At 42.9% G+C, this 14,191-nt stretch overlaps 1 protein-coding gene across 1 annotated transcript in view; it reads left to right on the plus strand.

The window, feature by feature from the left end:
* Window positions 1-3,312: 3,312 nt before the first annotated feature.
* PARD6G (par-6 family cell polarity regulator gamma) overlaps window positions 3,313-14,191 on the plus strand; it is an 88,717-nt gene continuing 77,838 nt past the window's right edge. The window contains exon 1 of the mRNA XM_081952112.1: window positions 3,313-3,722. Within this exon, the coding sequence (XP_081808238.1) occupies window positions 3,651-3,722 (72 nt within the window). The 5' untranslated portion in view covers window positions 3,313-3,650. The remainder of the gene's footprint in view (window positions 3,723-14,191) is intronic.

Genomic DNA, 14,191 nt, shown 5'->3' on the forward strand with positions numbered 1-14,191 from the left:
AAGGGGGGGGGAAAGTCCTGATACATCACGTGATGCCGCCATGACAACGTGAGTTTGACACCCCTGCTCTACACTACAGCATAATATCAAAACGTATTATGCACATTTCGTGGACCTCAAACTGACAATCTTGAAAGCACTGTAGCAGCATTGTAGCACTGACCAATTTTGCTGTAATTCCTTTTGAGACTGTTGATTGAGAAGCCCAAAATATCTGAATTGAAAGTAGAATCACTGACGCATATCTGATTTGGAAAATCTGGATCATACTTGCATCTAATTCATATTTCAGGCACTCCAGGCAATATACATAGTGCATCTTCCATCATTGTTACCATCTTCATCCTAACCTCATCTTTGTAGCCAGAGGGCAAATCAAAGTGCCAAAAGTAAGAATGCAAGGTTCTTAATGTAATAATAAGAATGCACTAAGCCCGGGGTGAGACGGGTACCTAAGATGGCAATTAAAGAGTTGTGCTCCAAGCCTCCCCACTTTTGTTTTCAATCTGTTGCATGAATCTACTAAGAATCGGATTCTCACATTGTACATTTTTTCCCCTTCCCATTGAAAATTCGTATTCCAAACTCTTTGTCCGCCATAGGTATGTCTGTTTACACCAGTGTTTCTCAAACTTGGTGACTTTAAGTCCTGTGGACTTCAACTCCCAGAATCCCCCAGCCAGCACAGCTGGGGGGGGGATTCTGGGAGTTGAAGTCCACAGGACTTAAAGTCACCAAGTTTGAGAAACACTGATTTACACTATGATTTGTCTAACACCAAAAAAAAAAAAAATCTCAAGATGACTTGACTGTGCAGTATGTGAACTTGGAAGACGATTAAGACACTTGATGATTCAAAATTGGCACCAGTATGTTCTGTCATAATCCTGGGAGCCCAGATGTGGAAAGACCCACGAGGTCACAACAAGACCAAGGGCAAGATTGCATTCAAAAATACATGCAAGTAAAAAACAGTGTTGTAACTTTTCAGGACATCCTTTGCCAGAAGAGCAACATTGAACAAAGAACAACATTGCAAAATCTTACAGTTATCAATTATGCTGAACAGGCAAAAGGTTTTCTCCAGTGGTGAGATTCAAATTCTTTTACTACTGTTTCTGTGGGCGTGGCTTGGTGGGCGTGGCATGGTATGGCTTAGTGGGGGTGGCAGGGGAAGGATACTTTAAATCACAATTCCCTCCCCACTCCAGGGTAAGATCACTGCAAGATTCTCATTTCCTCCCTGTGAAGGAATGGAAAATTTCCCTCCCACCTTCGATTGAGGTACGGATCGCCAGCCCTTCCAAGAAGCATATCTCTTGATAAGAAATAAAACCCGATAACATGTTCTAATGAAAACAAACTTTAATATGAAAAATAAAATTAAACAGATCTATCTAATTGTTACATTTTGGCAAGAGCAATTGTCGCCCACCTCCTTTAGTAGGCAAACGAAGATCAGAAGGAAGGTACAAGAATGTGTGACATATTAAGAAACGTGTTAGGAGGCATGCGCAGTAAGTCATTGTTAGATAAGAAAAACGTCTCTACAGTATAACTCATAATAGAGGCTCAGGTAGACAAACCAAAATAATGTAGTGACACTCCCAAGCAGCTGGGACACGGAAGGCAGAGAATAGATGGGGGTGGGGCCAGTCAGAGGTGGTATTTACCAGTTCTCCGAACTACTCAATGTTGCCGCTACCGGTTCTCCAGAACTGGTCAGAACCTGTTGAATACCACCTCTGGTTTTCTCCCAAATATTTTCTTGTCCTTTTCCTGCCCCAGTGCAGTATCAGAATAACAGATGACTTTCTGAGACAATTATGTGTACGGTATATTCATTTAAAGAAAAATCCCCATCAACACCAGACTTTCTTGCAAATATCATGGTAATTTTGGAGGCCTATTTTGTAAGTATTAAAACAGGGGCAGAAAAAGAAAAAAATCAATTCTTTCTTCCCCAGCCTCCCAGTCTCAAGGCTGCTCAGGTGTCCCCAGAGTTATTATTTGTACAGGTAGTCTTGGACTTACAACAGTTCATTTAGTGATCATTTGAAGTTACAACAGCACTGAGAAAAGTGACTTACTTCACACTTACAACGATTTTGTAACATCCCTATGGTCACGTGATCAAAATTCAGACCCTTGGCAACTGACTCATTTTTCTGACCGTTGCAGTATCCTGCAACGTGATCACCTTTAGCGACCTTCCTACAAGCAGTCAATGGGGAAGCCGGATACACTTAAGAACTGTGTTACTAATTGAACAATAGCAGGGATTCACTTAACATTTGTGGCAAGAAAAGTTGTTAAATGAGGCAAACTCACTTAACAAATGTCTCACTTAACAAAGAGATGTTTTGGGCTCAATTGTGGTCATAAGTTGAGGACTATCTGTATAACAGCAACAAGAATTTGAATTTCATGAATGCAATTAATCCACACAAATCTGTCCCTCAGAGTAAGATTAGAATCAAGTATGTGTTAATCTGAAAATAGGAAGAATACTTTGCAATGTCTGACTTGCTCCTTGATTGGTATCATCTGGAGCTATTTTCCCTAATAGATGTAAATATGTGCACTGTATTCTAAATTTTGCTTCAGTCTTTGAGGACTGATTTCTCCATCCACACTTTTAAATAAATAATTCTATAAATAGCATGTAATATTATGCTTCATCCACATATAGTGATCTAAGAATCCATATGGAAATTCTCCCACTCACACACATTGCAGTTTTGTTTTGTTTCCTTAAGGTTTTTTTTTTAGCAAAATGGAGAAAAACCATTTTAGAAATTTGAGTTGGCCCAAATGCCCCTCTAAGAAAATACACACACTCTAAAGGTTTGGAATAAAAGTTGCAATATGTGGATACTTTTCAGTCTTAACACAAACAAAATCCTAGCCAAACAACAGATCCGTGGGGATGCTTTAAAGCAGAAGGTTTTTTTAAAAAAATTAGCAACTTTAAAACTTATGAACCTCAACTCCCAGAATTCTTCAGCCAGCCTGTGCTCGGTTGGGAGTTTCTGGGAATTGAACTCCACCAGTCTTAACAAGTTGCCAAGTTTGGCGATCCTAGCTTTTCAGTCTCATCGCAACAATTAATACACGCAGCTCTTTTTTTAAATACCTCTTTACGATGCAGCCCATTATAACCCGCTAAGCAGCCAATTAGGTCGTTAGCTGACAAATTATGTCATTAACCGCAAAGCAAGCCACGCGCCCTCCGGTGGCCGGGAGAGGGACTCGCTCCTGCATTTGAAAACGGGCTTAAAGTTTAAAAGGGGGAGGGGGGTTGGTGGGGGAGGCGGGGCTTGCTACGTGCTGCGGCCGCCTTCCTATTGAGTCAGAGGCGCGTTGCGAGCTGCCTAGAAAGCGATTGTAACAACCAGAAGCCCCGAGAGCGGAGCTAGGCAAAGCGGGCGTTGAGATTAACGCGCCGGGAGAAAGTAAAAGAATCTTGGGAGGCTGAACGTTCCAAAGAAGTTACATTCCAGGGTGGGAAGGCAGCCCTTTATGCAAACGGCTGCCCGAGAGCTCGCACTTTCTCACGGAGGCGGTGGATCTTGCCGCCCTTCTCGGAGGGGGGCGAAGAGGAGGAGGAAAAAGACCGGGGGGGCTTTTTTAAAGCGGGGGCAAAGAAAATGAATCGGAGTTTTAATAAATCGCAGAGTCTGCGGTATTTCGGTTACAGTGCGGTGGAAGTAAAAAGCAAGGTAAGGACAAGGCACACTTGCTTTCTCGTCTGAATCGACTCCCTCTTTCTCCGGTACCTTTCCCCCCAACTCCCTCAACCCCCCCCCCTCCTTAATTTATTTTTTAAATGAATGAAGACTCTCCTGCCTTGTGTTGTTTAGACCTCTCCCCCCCCCAACTCCGCTTGATACAAGAAAAACTTATTCGGGCAGCAACTTTTTTGTTTGAAGTCTCTTGCTTTCGATTTAAGAAAAGAATATCAACTTTCGCCCCCTCGATCGTCCCCGCCTCCTTAAGGATGATCTGGATTTCTCCCTTTTCATCCGTAACGATTAAAAAAAAACGATCGCTTCTTCCGTGATCGTCTGGTGGTCTTTCCCCTCCCCCGCTCTTTCTCCTTTTTTTTCGGTTTGGAATATTGAGCGTCTCGATTCCGGAGGGCCGGTGTGTATGTACTGTATATAATATGTATATTAGCCAGTGGAGGGCTTGGCTTGCCCCGTTTGAGCAGAGCCTGGCGATGACCGTGGCACGTTTTCTGGCTGGTGGGCTGTTCCTAACAAAAGGCAGCACGCGAGCTTGGATTCCGAGGGAAGAAGGCGAGGCGATTGGCCCGAGGCACGTTAGTTAGGCTCGCTCGCTCGGTTTTGGGGGGATCACTGAACCCGAAAGGGGCCATCGGAAGGCCGGACTAGACGGGATGCTGTGGCGATGCCCCCCCCCCCCGTCCGCGTCCTACCCCCAGCCTCTTCAAAAACCATCCCTTGCGTCGAAGTGGACGAAAGTCTGCTCCTTTGGTGGCGATCTCTCATTGTTCCTCTCCAAAAGTGCTTTGTTTTGATTTGAGATCGCGTTGATAGATGCCGGAAGGATGGCTGGAAGACAGAAAGGGGGGGGGGATGCGATTTTTCGCTTCGGTTCCCACCGCCCCCTTCTCTCCCTTCGCCCCTTCGCAGCTTCGTTTCGCCAGTGGCGGCGGTTTCAATTCAAGTCTTTTGACCGTCTCCGGTCAGCCTGCAATTGAATCCCGTTTTTGGCCCTCCCGATGTTTCAAGGAAACCTTCAGTCTGGCGTTTTCTCCTGTCGCCTTGCCCTGTTCTTCAGCGCCCCGGACTCATTCACACCAGTCGTGCTGAAACTTGTTTGGGAAAGTTGCATCCTCGTCTTTGTTGCATCCTTGTCTTTCTCCCCACCCCCACCCCTCCAGCAGCCAGATTATCTTTATAAACTTTCTCCCTTCCCTTTTATTGGATAGGGGAGGGGAGAGAGAGAAAAGGGATTCGTTTCTCCAAACTTGCGGTGGCCTGGAAAGATGAGAGGAGGCTGGCTGGACCGCATCTTTTTTTTTTTACAGTGCTGCATGTGTGTGTTTGTGTGTCCCTGTGTACTTTCCCCAAACAAGTCTATAACTTGAGCACTTTGGGGGATCCTGAAATGAAGCCCAGCCTGCTTTTGCTGCCTCTTGATCCAGGCCTGCCCAATGGCAGCGGGTGTATAAGGAGCCATAAATCATGTACATCTGAAACATATGTTTGGTGGGAAGGCAGGTCTTTCTTGGGGCTGATGGCTTTTCTTTCTCCCAAGAGCAAAAAGGAGGCCCATCATCTAACAGCTGCATTTCAAAGTTTAATTTAGCTTAGTGGGGGATCCCCACCAGACACCTCTCATCCCAACATAAGCATGTTCTTCGAAGCTCACCACTCAGTAATGGCCAAAATGAGTCACCCGTATTTGGGAGCAATGCAATTCTCAGTGATTAGGTATTAGGCTACTGTGTCTCTTACAGATAATTCTCTGTTGTGATCATGTGATGATCCCCACGTCCTGTGTTACCTCTTGTGTAAAGGACTGTATCCTGTTGGCTTCTCTGAAGGCCGAATAATATTCCATATCATATTTCCATAAAGAGGGGAAATTGGTCCTGTACGGATAGTCCTCGACATACCATGACAATCGAGCCCAAAACTTCCACTGCCCTGCAAGACACTTTATTAAGGGAGTTTTGCCCCATTTTACCATCTCGCTTGCCACAGTTGTTTAGTGAATCACTGCAGTTGTTAAGAACCTGCTGGCTTCCCCGTTGACTTTGCTTGTCAGAAGTTCACAAAAGATGATCACAGGGACACTGTAGCTATTTGCCAAGCTCATCCAACAATCTTAGTAGCTGAAAAATTGAATGTATGTCCTTGTTCATTACCGTGTGAGGCTACAAATGACTTTGGATCTCCTCATCTGACCACTCGCGTGTGTTCTTGCAGTCTGGTGGTTAGCTTCCTCCCTGTCTGTCCTACATTGTCACAGGGGTAATCCATGCAGGGGATCTAGTTGATTACATTGGAAGTATCTCCCACCTCTAATGCTGCAATGGTTGTTAAGTGTGAAAAATGGTCCCTTTTTTTCCAATGTTGTTGTAACTTTGAACAGTCACTTAAGGACTGGTTGTAAATCAGGAACTACCTGTAGATACCCCGTTTCCCTGAAAATAAGACCTCCCCAGATAATAAACCCAGTTGTTTTTGAGCGCATGCGCTAAAATAAGCCCTCCCCCGAAAAAAGCCCTCCCTGAAAATATTGCAACACAGCAGCAGCCATGAGGTGACCACGCTCTCCGCCTCCTGCACCTCAAAAACAATAAGACCTCCCCAAAAATAAGGCCAAGTGCTTATTTTGGGGGTCAAAAGAAAATAAGACCCTGTCTTATTTTTGGGGAAACACAGTATTACAAATGTCTCCTTTTGTCTTCTGCGGCCTCTCCACATTTTCGTAGGTGAGAAACATGCTTAACTTGGAAGCATTTCATTCCTGGGAAGACCTTCTTCCAATCCCTTGATCATCCTTTCTCAAGCTGATGCCTTTTAGATGTAGAAGCCTAAACGCTCCCAATATCCAGGCAAACTGGTTTGAAATTATGGGCGTCAAAGAGGGAGGGAGGGCAGGGCTTAAAGAAGGTGCCCTTAATCTAGGCTGTTTAGGGATGAAAACCCTTTTCTGTCCACACTCCGTCAACCTGGTAAGAGTTTCCTTTGACACCACAGAGATCTTGAAGGACACACTCATTTCAAGACAGGACCAATTATCAGAGCATGAGGAGACTGCTTGGTGCCCTGCTGTTGCCATAGTGAGGATGTCTTCCATTGTGTCACACCAAATAACGTGCCTCCGAAGCCTGTGTGTGATCTAAGCAAGTTTTTTACTCATAGCATTATAGACTTGGGAGGAGCTACATTTGGGCTGAGGAGGCGAATTCCCTTGTCCTTGCAGGGCTGTAAACTGAACACCATTATTAAAGGAGATCACACCAGTTCTTTGGGTAACTGGTTCCACTACCAAACTTTTCTTAATACAGGTAGCCCTGAACGTATGGCCCCAATGGAGACCAAGGTTTTTCTGTTACTAAGTGAGTTTCCGTTGTTAAGTGAGTTTTGTCCCATTTTACCCCTTGTCTTGCCACGGTTGTTAAGTGAATCATCGCAGTTAATATGGGTGTTAATTGACTGGCTTGCCAAAAGGTTACAAAAAGTGATCACGCGACCCAGGGGCACTGCATAAATACACGCCAGTTGCCAAGCATCCAAATTTTGATCACGTGACCTTAGGGATGCTGCAACGGTTGTAAGTACGAAACACATTCATAAGTCATTTTCCCCCCAGTGCTTTTGTAACTTCGAACAGTCATTAAAGGAAAGGTTGTAAGTTGAGGACTATCTGTAAGAGGAAGTTTCCTTTCCTCCATTGCCCAAACTTGGTCGGACTGTGTCTTCTTGTAACTTAAACATATCACAGGTGGTACTTGACTTCCAGCAGCTCATTTAGTGACCGTCCAAAGTTACAACAGCACTGAAAGAAGTCACATATGACCGTTTTTCACATTTACAATCATTCCAGCATCCCCATGGTCACGTGATCAAAATTCAGATGCTTGGCGACCGACTCATCTTTAGGACAGTTTCAGTGTCCCGGGGTCATTTAGCGCCTTTTGGATAAGCAAAGTCAATGGGGAAGCTAGATTCACTTAACAACCAGGTTAGTAATTGAAGAGCTGTGATGACTCACTTAACTACTGTGGCAAGAAAGGTTGTAAAATGGAGCAAAACTCACTTAACCAAATTCTTACCTAGCAACGTAAATGTTGGGCTCAATTGTGGTCATACGTTGAGGACTACCTGTATTCTAGATATTGCATTCTGTAATGAGAGGGAACAGGTCTGTGTGACACCCCCTCAGGGAGTTAAAAGAGTATTATCACATCTTCTCAAGGTTAAACATAGCTGGTTACTTTAATTTCTTTTTATCGGACTTATTTTGTAGTCCTCTGGCCCTCCTCCTTGCCCTTCTCTGATTCTGGTCCAGTTTATCTGAGTCATTAAGACGTGGTGCCCAGAATTAGATACAGTCCTCAAGGTGCGATCTGATCAAAGCAGGAATAAAGTGGAATCATGTCTTCTTGAGATTTGGAAATTTCATTGAACCATTCATTTAGTGCAGGGATCTCCAACCTTGGCAACTTTAAGCCTGGTGGATTTCAACTCCCAGAATTTCCCAGCTGGCTGGGGAATTCTGAGAGTTGAAGTCCACCAGGCTTAAAGTTGCCAAGGTTGAAGATCGGGAATTCTGAGAGTTGAAGTCCACCAGGCTTAAAGTTGCCAAGGTTGAAGATCGGGAATTCTGAGAGTTGAAGTCCACCAGGCTTAAAGTTGCCAAGGTTGAAGATCGGGAATTCTGAGAGTTGAAGTCCACCAGGCTTAAAGTTGCCAAGGTTGAAGATCGGGAATTCTGAGAGTTGAAGTCCACCAGGCTTAAAGTTGCCAAGGTTGAAGATCGGGAATTCTGAGAGTTGAAGTCCATCAGGCTTAAAGTTGCCAAGGTTGAAGATCGGGAATTCTGAGAGTTGAAGTCCACCAGGCTTAAAGTTGCCAAGGTTGAAGATCGGGAATTCTGGGAGTTGAAGTCCGCCAGGCTTAAAGTTTATAAGGTTGGAGATCCCTGATTTAGTGCATTGATTGGGAGAGGGGAAGTTCCTTATTCCTGAAATCCAAAGTATGCCCTTTGTGACAATTGAGGTAATTTGCTATGATGAAAGCCATTTGGGTAATGATATCACTTGCATCCACGCACATATTTTGCATAATTTGGATGTCATTTGCATCCAAAGTTGATTGAATTGGGGGCGGGGGAGTATCTAGTAAATGGAATGTTTAGTTGATTCAGGCCAATATTGCAGTTTTCTAACCCGGGGGCGTCCAACCTTGGCAACTTTAAGAGCTGTGGACTTCAACTCCCACAATTCCCATCAACCACGCAAACTGATATGACCGCCATTTATGACTTTTTGCCAGCTTTCCCATTGGCTTCCATTGCAAAAAGCAAGCAGTGAAGATCAAAAATGGCAGTCACATGACTCGGGTGCCATGGGCATTATAATTGCAAACTGGCTGCCGGGCGGCCAAATTGCAATTGTGTGGAGGTTGTGATGACCCCAACTTTGAGATCCCAATTGAGATCTACAATTGAGCTCAGAAAGTCCATTGCTAAGCAAGTCCCTCCCCCATTTTGCGACCTTTCTTGCCACAGTTGTTAAGTGAATCACTGCAGCTGTTAAGTTAAATGAATATGGCTTCCCCATGGATTTTGCTTGCCAGAAGGTTGCAAATGTTCCCATGCCCCCCGGATACTGCAGCCGTCATAAATATGAATTCATATTGTCAAGGGTCCGAATTTTGATCATGTAACTATGGGAATGCTACAATATCCTTGTGAAAATGGTCGTAAGGCACAGTGCTGTTACAACTCTGAATGATCACTAAATTAATGGTTGTTAAATCGAGGACTACCTGTACTTTTATACCAACCTGGCTCTCTGCATTTAGTTTTACATGGACACTTTTCCCTAATATTCTCAGTTTCCACAACTGTGTATTTCCTGTCCATGAAGATCAGGCGAAATATAGGTAATGCCTTTGTCTGCCCTCCAAAAGATACACTTGTCAACAAGAACATTAAGAAAGGTCATTTCAATTTGTCTTCCAAACTCTGGGAGACGTTATCATGCTCAGGTGTTTTAGCCATTCTTAATTCCATCGTCCTTGGCCTGTCTGCAGTCCCTTGGCTGATTTACGTTCTACTTACTCTCTGCGGCCATCTGATCCTCCCTGGTTTCTTTTCAACTTTTCTTGTCCTTGTAAAGTCCACATCAAGTCCTTGGACTACACCACCTTTGCGTTCTGGACAGCAGAATTTAGTATGTTGGGATTAAAATTCTCCTTCGGACAAGATAGTAAATGAAGATTACAAAGTTCTTAATTTTAGTATTTGTTTTGCTGTTAAAAGAGCAAAGTCTTGCATTCCCCCCTTCCATGTTTGTGGATTAGAATAAATAAATATACACAGGCCATTAATATAGTAGCCTGTATACTTTATAGTGCAACCTCCATTATCCCTGACTATAGAGACCAGGAGGATGAAAGAAGTTATAATGTGAAATACTTTGAAGAAATCTTATTGAGAAGAACTGCTGAAAGCAAGCATAGATCCCTGAATATTATCATATTGTGTGCTAAATCTTTCCTCTGTGGTTAAAAGTCCTTTGTTATGTTAAAAAGATGGGACTGCTAGCTGACTTTTCCTTCTCACTGGAAAAAAACCCTTATTGATTGATAACAAATATTCTTTGACTTCTGACCTCAGTTGGGACTGGAATTTTGGTTGATAAGGGATGCAGTTGTTAAACAAGTCATCATGTGACAGGACCCAATTTGACAACTGTTTTTACCATAGTCATTTAAGCGAACTACTACAGTCATTAAGCAAATCACATGGTCCTTAAGTGAACCACACGGTTATTAAGCAAATCCAAGTTCCCCAAATTGACCTGGCTTGCCAGAAGCCTGCTGGGCAGGTTGCAAATCGTAATCATGTGACTGCAAGATGCTGCAAAAATCGTAAAAGAGAGTTGGTTGCCACCTGCCCAGATTGCAACCTCTTGACTGCGGGAATGGTGCAACACTCACAGCTTTGAGGACAGGGGTCATATGTCACTTTTTCCAAGGCTGTGTTTTTTGTTTGCTGTTAAACAGTCCTAAGTCAAAAACTATCTGCAAGATCCAATCTGGGTTGGTCACCAGGACCAGAGGTTTAGTCTTCTAAGCTTTCGGACTGAGCCCATCCTCAGGGTACTTCTCTCTAGCAGAGTGTGTGCTTTGGGCTGTTCTGTATGTGGTATTTATATGGTGCCTGTTGTGTGATTGGGGTGTTAATGGCTGGCTATTAAGTCATTGGCTATTGTTTCCTTGGGCTGACAAGCCCTCACCTCCTAAGTACTTGATAAGCTGGTGGTAAATCACCACTCCTGTTGACTGAGGAGCGGCCTGCCTCCCAGTCTTCAATCACTTCCCTGGCTGTTTTTGCGCCTGCTCATCCAACAATCTTAATAGCTGAAAAATTGAATGTATGTCCTTGTTCATTACCGTGTGAGGCTACAAATGAGTTTGGATCTCCTCATCTGACCACTCGCATGTGTTCTTGCAGTCTGGTGGTTAGCTTCCTCCCTGTCTGTCCTACATAGTCACAGGGGTAATCCATGCAGGGGATCTAGTTGATTACATTGGAAGTATCTCCCACCTCTAAGCGATCTTTACAAAGCATAATTTGTCCTGGTACGGTAGCCTCTGGGCAGTGTGCAATGCCCACTTGCAGATCTCGGAAGCTACCTGTACAATATTTTAATTCCATAATCTTAATACATTTGGAATTCTGATCAGTTACTTTTGAAAATGGTGCCTGAGCTCAAAAATATGTGCTACTCATGATATCATTTGAATAACTGAGTTCTTCAGGAAAATACTGGATGTTTTTAAATGTTAATGCTGAATGTATTCTTCATACTAGTTGCTTTAATTAAAATATACTTTAATTTTTAAAAAACCCTCTTTTTTGCTTGCTTGTGGCAAACTGTCTTTGAAGTACGGAGTCAAATGAACCTGGGCTTTCTTCTTTTACTCTTCGTGCCTTATGAATGAAATTGTACAGAATTAACATTAGCTGATGGTGTGCTTTTAAATAGTGTACTGCTATGATATGAGAAGAACAGCTAGTCCTTACAACCATCCATTTGAAGTTGTAAGATGTTGCAGCAGCACTGAAAAATGTGACTTATGACTGTTTTACAAATTTATGAATGCTGCATCCCCTCAGTCACGTGATCAGAATTGAGACACTTGGCAGTTGGAATGTACGATGACGGTTGAAGTGTCCTGGGGTCATGTGATCACCTTTTATGCCCTTCTGACAAGCAATGGGAAACCAGATTTACTTAACAAGCATGTTACTAACTTTAACACTTAAGTGAACAGTGATTCACTTAACATCTGTGGCAAGAAAGGTCGCAAAATGAGGTAAAACTCACTTAACAACCATTTCACTTAGTAACAGAAATTTTGGGCACAACTGTGGTCGTAAGACAAGGACGACCTGTATCTAGATATTACCAGGTGGCAAGACAACACTCATTTCTGCCAAAATTCTATCACACAAAATGACAAATGGTTTCTAAGGATTGTCTGTAGCTGTTTGAGTGAACACAAAGGGATATAACAAAGGCAGTAATTTATTAACTGTGGGTCTTGGTGGAATCTTCACTTTCTTATTAAAACGGACCACAAAAATGAATGGGAAAAAAAATGTGCTTTAAAAATAAATCAGTGATGTGAGTTTGTGATACTAGGCTTGGTGTGACTTGCCTAGAAGTTAGGACAGAGGTTGTTTACAAAGGTAAAGAAAATATTGTTTTGACCAAGAGCTAACATAGTTCTGTCTGATTAAGTTCACTCAACTACATTCCTAGTAAACCAGTTCTGATGATAGAGATTAGCTTGTCCTGTTTTTATCCTTCTCTCCAGGCAGTGGTGGTATTCCTGTGCATGAGAATGGATTTTTATCTCTGTTTTAATTGGAGAATCTGCTTCTTAAGCCATTTATTGTCATCCTTCTGGAAAGGCTCATTCTTTACTCTCAGTGAGCATTCCGTCAACTTCTGTTAATAGTTCAAGTATATTAGTATTTGATTTCTCTTGAATTAAATCTCTTCGTGTTAAAAAGAAATGTAGCTACATCATGTCTCGTATAGAGAAAAGATAGTTTCTTCCTTTTGAGGTGCTCTAATCTGAGGAAATGTGAGTCTGAGAGATTCATGAGAGATTCAAAACTGACTTAAGTTTGGAAATCACCTCTGCAAGATCATAATTAGTCCAGTTTTAAACAGGGATAGAACTAGCACTTAGACTTATATACCGCTTCATAGTGCTTTCCAGCCCTTTGTAAGCGGTTTACAGAGTCAGCATATTGCGCACAACAACAACAACAACAACAACAACAATAATAATAATAATAATAATAATAATAATAATAATAATAATTTTATTTGATTAGCCGCAACCCTCTCCCGAAGGATTCAGGGCGGCGTACAATCTGGGTCCTCGTTTTACCCACCTCGGAAGGATGGAAGGCTGAGCCAACCTTGAGCCGGTGAGATTTGAACTGCCAAACTGCAGCTAGCAGTCAGCTGATGTAGCCTACTGTACTGCACTCTAACCACTGCGCCACCTCATTTCGGGATCAAATAAATATGTGGATTTTAAGTCTGCCAGTGACTGCTGGTCATGACTACTGTATAATATCTTTCAGGATTAGAATCAGTAAGATTACTGTTGGAAAAATATACGTAGGAAGTTGTGATAGCCTTCCTGTCCTGCTTATCAGGCATCTTGATTAGCCACTGGTAAAGCAACATAGCATTGGGTCAGGTAACCTTAATCTTATCTTACCAAGCTTCTTTCATTTTTTGAAGAGCATCAGCATTGTTTTAAGTAGCACAGTCTTGTATAAAACTGGATAGTTTGAGCATATCTGAGTTATTTGCTTATCATAATGGGTAATAATGGTTCCCTATCATAATTCCTCTTGTTCACCTGCCACCTTTGTATTGATCTACAGTATATGCGGTGGCTCAGTGGCTAAGACACTGAGCTTGTCGATCAGAAAGGTCGGCAGTTCGGCGGTTAGAATCCCTAGTGCCATGTTACGGAGTGAGCTCCTGTTACTTGTCCCAGCTTCTGCCAACTTAGCACTTTGAAAGCACATAAAAATGCAAGTAGAAAAATAGGAACCACCTTTGGTGGGAAGGTAACAGCATTCCATACACCTTTGGCATTTACTCATGCCGGCCACAGGACCACGGAGACATCTTCAGACAGCACTGGCTCTTTGGCTTTGAAATGGAGATGAGCACCACCCCTAGAGTTGGGAATGATTAGCACATAGGTGCAAGGGGAACCTTTACCTTTACCTTACAGCATAGTAATCTTTCAGAAAGGTTTAAGTCATTGATATATGAAGGTATTTTTATTTGTGCCTAATGTCCAGCAGTAAAGGAATTTGTAAACAGGTCTCCTGAAATGTATAGCCACAACACAGAAGTAGTAAGTTAAGCAGTAAG

This window comes from Natrix helvetica, assembly GCF_964273705.1.
Source record: "Natrix helvetica genome assembly, chromosome: 4".
NCBI classification, from domain to species: Eukaryota; Metazoa; Chordata; class Lepidosauria; order Squamata; family Natricidae; genus Natrix; species Natrix helvetica.